Below are 13,225 nucleotides of genomic sequence, written 5' to 3' on the forward strand. Positions count from 1 at the left end.
TCAGAGCACCAAACCAAAACCAAACCATTATGGGCGCCACTGGAAACTGACGCCCCCATCACCTTAGGTACGACTGAATTCTAGATGTTTAAATAAATATTGAAAGTAGTAAGGGGAGTAGCTATATGTGCAAGACAGAGCTCAAACTCTCAGGCACCTTATTTGATTTTATGAAAGGTTATTAACATGACAGCCTGGGTTCCTTTTACTTATCACTTTTTTTGTATTCTTGCAGCTTCAGACCCCACCAATGAGGTCCATGTGTGTCAACTCTGTGGCTGTTGGTATGGGACACGCAAAGGCCTTTCCGGTCATGCTCGGGCACATCTGCGCCAGATTGGAATCCCTGATAGCGACATCAAGGGCAGCCCTATTAATTTGCTTTACCAGATCATGGAGGAGGAGGACCTCAAGCCCATCAGCAGTGAGCAGGATGCAGGAGCGAGCACCTCAAACAGTCCCTCTAAATCCTCCTTGAAACGAACCTATAATCGGTCCGCTCCACCGGCGTCCCCACCCATCAAACGGCCTAAATCGTCAGAGGACTTTACTTGTATTCTGTGCAGGGAGAAGTTTGAGAATCGTAAAGGCCTGGCCATCCACGCACGCGCTCACCTGCGTCAGATTGGAGTGGTTGACCTGCTGGGGAAAACCTCTTCAATTGACACCGTTCAAGAACTGGTCAACAGTGGCATGCTGGAAGCCATACACCCTTCCAAAATGAACAGTGCAACCAGCTCATCCGCAGCCCCGTCTCCCTCCACATCCCTCTCCCCAAGCCCTGCAAAGTATGTTCGATCTCCTGTTAACAGGGCCCCAAAGGCTAAGAAAGGCTTTAGGCTTGCAGTGGACCCCCTTCATAGGAAGCCTAAGCCTGAGCCAGTGGAGATTGAGGTGTCTGTTCAACCGAAGGGATCCAGCACCAACAGTAACTCTCCTACGCAGAAGTCACCTGCTGCTGCAAAGCCTCTGAATGCAGGTAAAGCGAGCCATAAAAAGAGCCATTCATCTGAAATAGTAATAATTGTCAAATTGTATTTGTTAGGTGCCGTATCTCAGAAGTCAGCAATAAACCCCTTGTTTATTTTTCCAATGTATTACTTTGTTTGTTTGTGTTCAACAAAGTGTGGATTCAGCCTCTTTATTTATTTTCCGCCATTCCACAGATGTACAATCCCCACCAACAGTCCTTTGTAATTTCTGTGGACAGCTGTTTGAGACCCGCAAAGCCCTGTCATGCCACGCGCGCGCGCATCTGCGCCAGCTCGGGCTCACCTGGTCGACCAGATCATCGCCGATTGATCTGCTCAAAGAGGTCATGATGCGTGGTGAAGAAGGCAAGAAAGTGTCTGTGCCCACTGGGTCATCAGGCAAAGCCGCATGGGCCCCTCAAGGCTCCAGAAGGTCCCTGGACAGCCTCCAGTCGCGGGAACCAGCCGGCAACGCCTCCACAGCACCTCTTGATTATTCCATGAAGGAGAAACCCTCGTCTGGCAGAAGTGGGGCCTCACACACCGGTAATCTATTAACACCATTGTTAAGCAATAGCTTAGTATGTAATCATTTTACTATCATGTTGTTGTAAGATAGTGAGCCATACTGTTGTACTCTGTAACGTGTTTCTTAACTAAGATGAACTAGGACGCTAGGAGTCAATCCTTCAAACACTGACCTGGTGCCATAAATACTCAATAATAACACCAACTGTTTGTTGTTGAAAATAGTCCTCCAAAAATGCGGTAGTTATTTCAGTTTTTTAAAAACTACAGTGGCCATATTTACATCTTAAATGAGAAAGAATGAATCAGAGTGCAACAGACAGAAGCATAGTTAGTTTTTGTCTTTTCACTGGATTTATTGTAATCCCTCTTGATGAGACGCATCCCACAATGCAATGCTGCCTCAACACACTCTCAGCATTACTCTGCTGTCACTTTGAACTATTTTACTGATTCTACTGGCATGCCCTAAAATCTGGACCAGAAATTGTAATCTTTACACAATTATAACATCTTAAAACTATTCTTGGAACTCACTGAACTGGTGATACACGTCTCCTCTGTCATTGGTGACGTAGATACTGACTCTGGTCTTCTTTGTGTCAGACGCATCCTGTGAGCTTTGTGGCTTTGACTTTGAGAACCGCAAGGCCCTGGCTAGTCACGCGCGGGCCCACCTCAGACAGCTGGGGATCGTTGAATGGAAGGCAGACGGAGCGAGCTCCCCTATCGAACTCCTCAGTGAGTTGATCCGCAGGGACCCAATCAAGGTAGCAGCAATAACCCAACGCTATCGCATGGGAGACCTTTACATCAAGAAGGTGGGCTGTGCTCTAAAATATGCTTTAAATTAGTCTTAATTCACAACATGATACATATGAGCAATGCATTAAGCAGTGTTCAGTCTAATCTCTAATCTAATTTTCTCTCAGTCCCAGAGAGGTGCTGCTTCGCCCTCTCTGTCCACAGACTCTGACTCTGTCGCTGGCAGCAGCCTGAAGCCTTCGGTGGGCAGGGAGAACTTGGGCGTAACTGCCGGCTCATCCAGACACTCAAACAGCCACATACGGACTATTGCAGCCCACGGCGACCCCGGCCTGCGCTCCTCAAGGGGTGAGAGTTGAAAATAGCCGGATATAGTTATACTGTAATTGATAAATTAAAACGTTTCTACATGCTTCTATTACCTTTCTATGTGGTTTCAGGGGCCCACCCACCAAAACGTGTTGTGCCAGCAGGGGAAGAAAATCACGACTCCAATTCCCAGCAGCCATCACGGTCAGGCAGCATTCCCGCTATGCTGCCAAAGCCCCCACTTACACCTCTGGTCAAACTGGTGGGCAAAGTCTACTCCCTCAAGTGCAGGTCAGTACAAAACAAAGAATGTGAATGGCCGGGTTTAGAGTAAGAGATCAATAAGGATACCTACAGTATCATTTTCACCAGCTTGCATTATTAGGTAGAAGTCAGAGAGGTGACATGACATGAGGGGGGAAAAGAGACAGGGATGGCATGCAACGAGAAGCCTGCTGGACTCAAACCAGACGTGTGCTTAGTCACCAGCATCTTGCTGGGAATCTATACTGGAAGCGAGACGTGAGAGGCGCGTAAGCATCCTGTCATCCAATCCACACAGGCTCCATCTTCGGTTCACATCTTTCAGCAACATATCTGGACAGCAGCTCACAACCTGCCTTCATCAAGCTGACTGACTGACAGACATTTACTGAACCAAAGTGTTTTTATGTTGGGACAACAGACGGACTTAAAAAATGCTTATAAAAATCTTTGAGTGAGGATTGGCTGTTCGTTGGCCCGGCTTGACTTGGTAAACTGGTTTTGTGTTCTTAACCAAATGACAAGCAGCAGCCTGCTGGTGGGTCGTTCTCTACAACATGTATGCAGTGCGGACGAATATTGCTATGGACTATCAGGACTTAATTTCTAGTGGAGATCCCCAACTTTTCTCTTGTTTTTTTGATTCTTTTTTTTTTTATTGGTAGTAGGCATCAATTGGACATTCACAGATGTTTTTAGACAATTGACATTGCTTGTGCAGATTTTTAGATGATGCTCATTTTAGTTGTACACATATAGAATAGGGTGGGGAAACATAGAATAAACGTTCCCAAACTTTTCAAAGATACAAAATATGTCAAGTGATGTTTTTTTAGACATCTAGATTATTTTTATTTAAAAAATGTGGAATCTTTCAATAATATTTAACGGAGTAAACTTCAATGAAGAGACATTGGAACAAGAAGTTACAGAATTAGACGATATGGGACAGGATGATATTAACCAGTGGAGAAACTTCCCTCTCTGTGCTTCTGTTCAGGTTCTGTGAGGAAGTGTTTCATGGACCTCTGTCGGTTCAAGAGCGATGGATCACACACCTGCAGAAACACATCCTGTCGCTGGGCTACAAAGGCAAAGCGTCTCCTCCGGCTGCACCTGTGGCAGCTCCAGCACTCGTCCATCCGGTCGCTGTCTAGTACACAAAGTCTCTCTGTAGTTCACATTAAACAAGCTCGTCACTTTCGTATGTCAAGATGAAGACCGTACGTCTACTTTGAGGTCACTAATTGTCAGTAAAAAGTGCATATTTGATGTTCCTTTTTTGTCCTAGAGAGGGCAAGCATGAGCCATATGAGGAAAGCAGCAGAATGTAATCCACTCAGGTAAAATCCACTGACTACAACGGTTAACAATACTCATAACTGGATGTTTTGGGGTTAATATCCAAAGCTGATTCATCCCTCATTTTGATGTCCACTGCGTTCCTCCTCCTGCTCATACTTCCTACTATTTGTATAGATGTTGTACATGTGTTTCAGTGTGATATATTAAATAGTTGTCATTATTTAATGTCGGACACTGAAAGAACCCGGGTCAGAGATTTTTCTAGTTTTTCTTTTTTTTCTTCTGCTGAGTAGACTGCTGTTTGTCCATATACTTTGTCTCCTTTATATGCTTTTGAATTGAGTCTTGTTTTACACATTTATTTTTCAGGGCTTTTACCATAAATCATGATGGATTCTCTCTTTATTTTCGTAAATGGAAATGTTTTTGAATCACAAAACACAGAGACAAGAAATAACAAAAATGTAATTGGTGACAATTTGGTTGGAAGAAAAATGTTATCAGTAATGTAATCTCCTGAAAATCAAAGCGTCAGCCGTCTTGACCATAGAGACACTGTTTCCATTATTGACTCTTTCTTCAGGTATAACTTCAAATACTGTGTGGTTTTCTGGTCTTTTTACATGTTTTTTAATACTAATATTAATTAAATTGTGTCTTGTATATAAAATATTTGTGTTTTTTTTTTTTTTTTTTTTTTTTTTTTACAAATGAATGGACAATTTATACTGAACATACTGCATTACACCAGCACTCACTGTAAGATTTAGATTATACAAATACAGTTTTCTCCACAAAGTCACCAGATGTACAAGTCAGCGGTGTTGACTACAATCTAATTTATTGAATCCATTTTTTTGCAAAATTCAGCACAAAAGTTCTCTTGTCTCCATACATCCAAATATATTTTTAAATCCTCTCATTTACATATAATTTTCATTTAGCTGTGTCCACTGTCATCTTTTATTTGGATTATTTAACAACAATTTTGGGATCTCACTTGATAAAAAAAAAAAAAAAATCATTTTGGGCTATTTTATATGTTTACTCAAGGGTGTACTGTGGAGAGAGAACAGGAAATGAGTGAATGTTGCTGTTCATGCTCACCGCCTTAAACCCAAGGCCACATTTCACTCTTCAGCCCACCAGGATGTAGTTCCTTCTCGTGGAGGAACGTGTGAACAGCTGAACAGCTGTGTGTTAATAACTAAATTAGTTTGTAGCGGGTGTTTTTCCACAGGCTTCCATGCCGATTGCTTAGTTTCTGATTGCGCCTGTGTAGTTGTTTAAAAAAAGTTCCTTTACACATTCCTTGAAACATCAAGGCTTAATGTTCGTTCCCTGCCATGTTGCATCATAACTGCATCTCCCCTTTGTGTAAACAACCTCATTCTCACAGTCATAGATAATATATTAGTTTCATACAGCATTGTAGTCGTAAATATCTGGAAATCATGAAGAGGAAAGCTGCACATTTTGCATCAGTTAGGAGCTTTTTATGTTGTTCCTGTAAACCAGGACTTCTCAAACAAAAGTATGTTTCTGTCCTGTACTCCAGTTCTCAAAACGCTTCCATTTTATGACATTATGTTGTTGATAAATGTGTCTTGATGCCAGCCAGCAGTGGCTGTATAAGTCTGTTTGGTGGAGATTTGACTTCAGAGCAAAACATCTCTAAGCTGCTATCCCTTGTGTTTATAATGTTTAAAGTGTGGCTGTTGATTTGATTTCCTCTACTTTCCAGCTCAGATCATTGTGTTGACAAGGGTTCAATGATGTTACTACCTGTCTGGGTCCTGCACCAGATCCTGCATCCTTTATTGCTCCTCGATAGCCAAAGGAAGTCGAAATGTTTAAATTGTAAAAAAACTCTGTACACAAAGCATAATCTGTCTTCTGTGTCTCTCAAAACATCATGTCGTTTGTATATCCTCAAAAGCTGCAGTATACATTGCAAAAAGCATTATTTTTCAAGTTTCCATATTGCAATTTGTGTCCACGAATACTGCACGTGAGCTCGGATTGAAAAGACAGCTGAAGTGTCGCACTCCAATCTCATCTCATCATTGTTCAGACAAGAAGAAAAGGTACAATGTATTCTAAAGACAGACATCTTTGTGCACTTGTGGTGCTAAGCACATTGAACAGTTGCTGAATGGGCCCTCTGTTCTGCAGTGAAGGAGAGGAAACACCCCACAGGAGAGGCTGTGAAGAGGACATATAATAGCTTTCCATGCAGCATAACACCCTTTCTGTTTCCTGCTCGGTCTCCACCACAAACAGTACATGGCCTCCTCTTTTCTCCGTCTCTGCTATATATTCACGTCACAGTGATGATCTCTGGAGTCTCATTCTGTGTAATTTACTACCACACGGCCGTGGGCAGGGTTTCAGTCTGCCTTCAGCCGCTGATGGATAAATCTGATGTCCGCTCTTCTGCTGGTTCACCAATCTCAGGGCATCGAGTGAGCAAGTGATCCTACCTGACAGGGTCCGAGTGGGCTGTTGCTCACATCTATTAACACAAACACACGGGACTCAGATCAGCTTTTTCAAAGCTCTCATTGAAGTTAGAGCCCAAATTAGATGCACATCTGTCTTCCAGGGCTGTGGGATTTGAAAGAGGTGGTATAAGAACTTTGGGTTTCTGACGGTGTATTGGTTTTAAAACTGGAAGCTAGACAGTCTGGCACAATCATTCATCAAGTATCTTTATTAGCTATACTCTTGACCAGACTGTCTGCATGGCCGTGGACTCAAGGAATAATAAGACGGAATTACCTGAAAACGCTATTAACTTCCCCATTAATTATAATTTAATTCAATTTACATTAACATGTCAAAATGTTCACCTTAAAAAGGTCTTGTGGGTGAGGAAAACATGGATGTATGTATGATTTAAAACATTGAATGGGACCGCAGTTATTAGGACCCGTCTAACACAGGTGAGACTGATGAGATGTAATTGCTGTGTCGTTAATGTTATTGGTACCAGCTGTGCAGTTTCCTGTCCTGCTCCTCTGTAAAAAGGTCTGTGATTTGGGAACAATAAAGCAACACCAGCAACAACCAACTGCACCAAACAGCAGAATTAGCTAAACAAAGAAAATGCTAAATGCACATTGAATATTACATTTAAATGAAACCTTATAAGGTTATGTGACGTCAGACACATTTATCAGCATGTTCTGCAGTTATTTTGTCCTCAAGTGCCCGATATAAATCAGCTCATGGTTAGAATCCATGATACTCCTGAGTTATCTCACACACACACACACACACACACACACACACACACACACACACACACACACACACACACACACACACACACAACCCCCCACCCCCACCCCACCCTCTATGGTGTAAAACTAGATTTGATGACTCATCTTGAACCCGGAGAGATTACATATATTTTGTCCAATCAAATGGTACAAACCCACTACCATGTACAACTGTACTTGACCCTTAGCTGTTGTGTGTAGCGGGTGGAGCAATATATTATATCAACACTGAGTCATCCCTCCGGTTCGGGAGTCTCGGGATCGCCACTCTGCTGTTCGTGGATGATGTGGTCCTGTTTGCCTCCTCGGACCGTGACCTCCAGCATTCACTGGGGCGTTTTGCAGCCGAGTGTGAAGCGGCAGGGATGAGAGTTAGCACCTCCAAATCTGAGGCCACGGTGCTCTGCCGGAAACCGGTGGATTGCTCCCTCCAGGTGGGGACAAACTGCCTACCCCAAGCAAATGAGTTCAAGTATCTCGGGGTCTTGTTCACGAGTGAGGGTAAGGTGGAGCGGGAGATCGACAGACGGATCGGTGCGGCTGCAGCAATAAAACAGGCGCTGTACCGGTCCGTCCTGGTGAAGAGGGAGCTGAGCCGGAAGGCGAAGCTCTCCATTTACTGGTCGGTCTATGTTCCAACCCTCACCTATGGCCACGAACTCTGGGTCGTGACCGAAAGAACGAGGTCTCGGATACAAGCGGCCGAAAAGAGCTTCCTCCGTAGGGTGGCCGGGCTCACCCTTAGAGATAGGGTAAGGAGCTCGGACATCAGGAGGGAGCTTGGAGTCGAGCCGCTGCTCCTTCGTGTCGAAAGGAGTCAGCTGAGGTGGTTCGGGCATCTAGTCAGGATGCCTCCTGGACGCCTCCCATTAGAGGTTTTCCAGGCACGTCCAACTGGTAGGAGACCCCGGGGAGGACCAAGGACACGCTGGAGGGATTATATCTCCCGGCTGGCCTTGGAACGCCTCGGGGTCCCCCAGAATGAGCTGGAAAGTGTTGCGGGTGAGAGAGAAGCCTGGGTCGGCCTGCTGAACCTGCTGCCACCGCGACCCGACCCCGGATAAGCGGCTGATAATGGTTGGATGTCTGGAAGAGATTAGTCCATCACTTTAGCTAGTTAGTTAGTCCATCGTGTTTTACTTTGATCACGTCTCTCGCTGCTTTGATCAAAACTTAATGAAAGATAGCTGCAGCGTTGTTCTGTATTAACCAGATGACCTGAGTCTGCTGAGGACACAGCAATACTTATAACAACAGCAACATGTGGAAAACCCTGGTAATTATTGTAAGCAAACATATGAAGAATAGATGTCCTAATACCCAGCCATAGTTTATAACGGTATTTGTTAGTTGGGTCAAAAAACACCGGATAAAAAGAGAAAAAGTATTTCTGTCCGTCTTCGAGATTACGTCTTCGTCTTTGAAATAGAGTCTGGAAGTAAATTCTTCCAGTGTGATTTATGTTTCAGGGTGTTGGCAGAAGATGGAGTTTTATCACACAAATTTTTACTTTGCAAACTTCCCTCAGAGAGGACAGATTCCCCAAGACTCCAACTCTAGCAGTGCATCTGTAATTTATCTTTCTGTTTTTCTAGTTGTCTGAAGTTTTGTGCTTTGATAAACAGCTGCTGTTGGTACTGCACTATAGTTCAAGAACAGAAACGACACAGTTCACACACAAATGTGTTTTCAACATATACACAAACACAATGTATGCGGCTATAACTGCATTGTTTTGCTTTATTAATTAAATAAACAACCACCTTCTTGTATGTGAGCACCAGGAGGGATCACGGTGTGATTTAGCAGGCAAAGAGGTTATGATTATGTCATCAGAGTGCACTTGGCTGCTGTGGTCAGCAGTTTTGCAACATCCAGACTCCACAATGACACCGGACACCAGAGACGAGCACAGAGCCTTTCCATGGGGGACATAATGCTGCTGGTGTCATCATGCTGTTGCTCTTGAGACGGCTCAGGTGACCTCACGTAACTCCTGCTTTGAGGTCACTACAGATCCTGGATCAGTTGAACAGAATCTGAAATCTATGTGAAACAAGCAGCAAACTATTCCAGTGATTTACGGATGATTTATCCTACTGCCAAGATGCTTTCTGGAATTATCCAGCTCAGACCCATGTTTGTGTATCGGGCCTCTGTTATACAAGAAGTTAACAAGCAAAGGTTGTGCAAGGCTGAAAGACAAAACATGCCACCAGCTCACCAAATGTTTGCAACAGCATCAGACGTGACAGACAGGCTGCAACTCTACCTGACCCTCAGCACAGAGCAGAGCAATATGGGCAGAAACTGTGTGTTGGAAATTAATTACTGCATCTGTAAACATAACAGAGAGGTTCAGCATGTCTGTTTTCAGAGCGTCTTTGATTTCTTTCAAGGAAGAAAACAACATTTTTTATTAGTTTCAATCTTTTTTTATCAGATATATTGATTATTGCAAAGTCACAAATTATATACAGATATTATTTATTTCAGCCCTGCTTTTAATTTCCTTGAGATTTACGCGTGATGATTGTTTCATTATTTTAAATAATTATTTCTCCAGAATGGGCCATGAAGATATGACCATTGTAGAGATCCAGGGCAGCCCGCCATGACCATTACGATAACAATCAGCAGCTTGGAGCCCAGGGTTTGCCACATGGATCCAGAGCGACACTCACATCTGGCCTGTGTATGTACCCGTTTTTGAGTGTGTAGTAGCAGCCCATGTTGGTATGGATGTATATGTGTCCGACTGTGTGTCCATAACTCCGCAGTAAGACATTAAGGACATAGTGTGAAGACAATGTGTATAGGACCACACAGAGGAGAGACCAGAGAGACCTGTCTTTGGTACTCCGGGTTTCAATCAATCTATTTTGTAATGATGTGGCTTCACCTGATAACTTTATTCAGACAGAGAAATATTCACTCCACACTAATTTGTCAGTAATGAATAGTCATTAAGATGTGGAGCTCTAATGAACATTAAACCGGCGGTTGATGATTTATTTTATTTTTTTGGGCCGCAGAAACAAGCTTTCTACATACTTCCATGGCTGATATGGGGAAATTGTTGGCAAACAGTTGTCTATTTAGACACCAGGCAGACATGGAGCAACGTTAGCAATAAGAGTTATGTGTTTAACTTCAAGCCAATATTATGTCCAATATTCATATTCTTTTCACTCTGATTTTGGTGTCCACCAATATCTGCCAAATGCTTCAACTCCAATTTGGATGTTTTTTGGGAACTTTTCTTCTTAAAACAGCTGCAGTTTGCTGCAGCCAAAACCAATGCCTAGGAGAGCAGCAAGTAAAGCAGAACAAGTTATGAGAACCAAATTAAACAGCAAAGTTGCTGTGTTTGTCACTCCAAGCAACCTCTTTCCATTACACAGTTATTTGATCAGTTGAAATGCAAATATATTTTCCCCTGTAATAGGATCAATATGGGATCAGTAAAATAAGTTTCCCTAAAATCCCTCCTGCAACATTTGAATAAATCCCATCCCATCATTCAACTCTTTGTTTATGTTTAATTTATTCAGGGTCAATGCTCATTAATTTACATGAGCCATCCTCTAAATTCAGCCATACAGGCTAATTTTCATCAGCAGGTTGATGGCATTTAAAGAAACATCCAACAGAACATAAGCACATCAGCAAAACAAAATAAAACATCTCAGCAGGGAAGTACGGTAGAAGTGCTGCAACCCTTTTTTCCCCCGTAAAGAATGAATCATCGAATGCCAAATGAACAATTCCGCAATGTTTTTCCAAATTGTTTTCATCTGAGAAGGGACCTTTGTTCTGCAGCAAGGTAAAATACACTCATTTTAAGGTGAAATTCTGCATTTTGTGGCCAGCATACTGTATAATATTATGCATAGTCTACTGTATATTGAATTTGTCATAGCTCAGAGTGCTCATGGCTCACTGCCACTATTTTCACCAGTAATTCGGAAAATAAGTTCAGATAAAAGTGGCCAAATAAAGGCCAGGAGTTACTTATGGTGAGATTGATTGTCCACTTTTCCTCTGGAGCAAGACATTTTAAAAAAGCACTGTAATTTTCATTATCTTGTCACATTATACTCTAATAACACAACATACAATTTATCAAACTATTTGGCATTATCATAGTAGGCAATCTTCATCACTGGGCTATTTTAATCAATGCATATTTCTTTTTACGGAATGGTGGTTGGTTCCACAGATAAATTGGCTCAAAGTGTAGATCGAGCTTTTTTCTTTCTCCACCACCGCATTTGATTTGTATTGACAGCAGAGAGGGCCGTAACAAACAAAATCAATCCTACTGTCAATTTTCAATGAAGAGGAAACCATGTAAGGAATTGCGTAGTAGATCATTTCTCAGAAGCACATGAGAACAGTGAAGGCTTTGTTTGCCTTATTTCATTCATAGTGAGCTTAACACTGAGCAGCAAAGAGGATACCAAAACTGCATTTCTTAAATAAACTGCCATGCTCAAATAGCCTGTGGTTGCTTTTCTGCTTTGAGTTTAGAACATTAACTTTTGTACCAGGACAATGACATTATTCGGCCTCCAAAATACATATCCTCTCTGTCAGACCTGGCCTGGACATTTTGACTGTGCAAATGCAAGAAAACAGTCTTTGGCACTAAATTTGAGGCCCGAGACAGATCCAGGGCAGATTGCCAGTCCATGTCAGCGCTGACACAGATGGACAGATGTGACTCACATTCACATGTATTCTCATATATGGAATATAGAGAAAGGTGATGTGGCAGAGCACCACATTGCTTCTTTCAGGAGATAGGTGCTTGGCAAAAATCACTCAACGCAAAATTCCGTAGCATAGAGGAAGTTGGCAACAACAGAGTATCACCTGAAAGCACTTATATAAAATAAGAGTCTGTGCTTTTCTCCTTTATGACATTAGTACATTTAAAGGAATATAGAGAACCTCAGTCCACCTGGTTTGTGGTCGGACCCCAGTTGTCAATGTTTAATAACTGTTCTGAATGTCCAAGTTGACCATATAAACAGATGTGCTGCCAGAAACTCATAACAGGTCTCAGTAGCTTTGAAACAATAAATATCTTCTGTATAATCCCTGACATTTTCCAGGCTCTCTGTCCAGCTCTCACTCCTGATTTATTCATGGTTTCCCTTCCCTTGCAACCCTACATTAACCACATATATATAGTGTGAACGGGCCCAGGGAGAATACTACATTTCACATGAATGAGCTGAGAGATTTGATATTCAAAGTAAAAGATCAAAGTCCCTGGATTTACACCCAGTACTAATACTTAAATGAAAAGCCTTTCCTCCCCTCCTAACACTGTATAACCTTACATGAACCATTTTTAACTTGGTAAGATACTGTGACAGGACACAGGCAGACACTGTAGCTCTGCTCATTACAGAGGAGAGCTCGGCCAAACAAAGCATGCTACAAACCAGCGTGGCTCCTGGAATGAGGGAAACAGTGTGCATTAAGGTGTAAGCCATGCAAAAGGGATATGTTTCACTCACGGGGTCTATTCAGCGAGAAGCACAGGTGTTACTAATAACATTAATGGTGGCACATGTTGGTTAATGCCCTTGTAACACCTGTGTGACAGTTAGGGGAGCTGAAACTAAGTGTCAATCAAGCATATTTTACACACACACACACACACACACACACACACACACACACACACACACACACACACGCACACACACACACACACACACAGTCATGATAAGAGATCCAATAAGATGGAGAAGTGAATACACCTGTGGCTCTAATATAAAACAA

At 42.6% G+C, this 13,225-nt stretch overlaps 1 protein-coding gene across 1 annotated transcript; it reads left to right on the forward strand.

The window, feature by feature from the left end:
* Positions 1-393: 393 nt before the first annotated feature.
* Positions 394-4,814, forward strand: wiza (WIZ zinc finger a; the record flags this gene model as incomplete). The annotated part of the gene is made up of 6 exons (XM_079219176.1): positions 394-979; positions 1,167-1,517; positions 2,106-2,320; positions 2,432-2,612; positions 2,705-2,864; positions 3,838-4,814. The coding sequence occupies 6 exons, from the start codon at positions 394-396 to the stop codon at positions 3,992-3,994; spliced, it is 1,650 nt and encodes a 549-aa protein (XP_079075302.1). The 3' UTR covers positions 3,995-4,814.
* Between the last annotated feature and the right edge of the window lie 8,411 nt (positions 4,815-13,225).

Source organism: Taurulus bubalis (assembly GCF_910589615.1).
Source record: "Taurulus bubalis genome assembly, chromosome: 6".
Lineage (NCBI taxonomy): Eukaryota > Metazoa > Chordata > Actinopteri > Perciformes > Cottidae > Taurulus > Taurulus bubalis.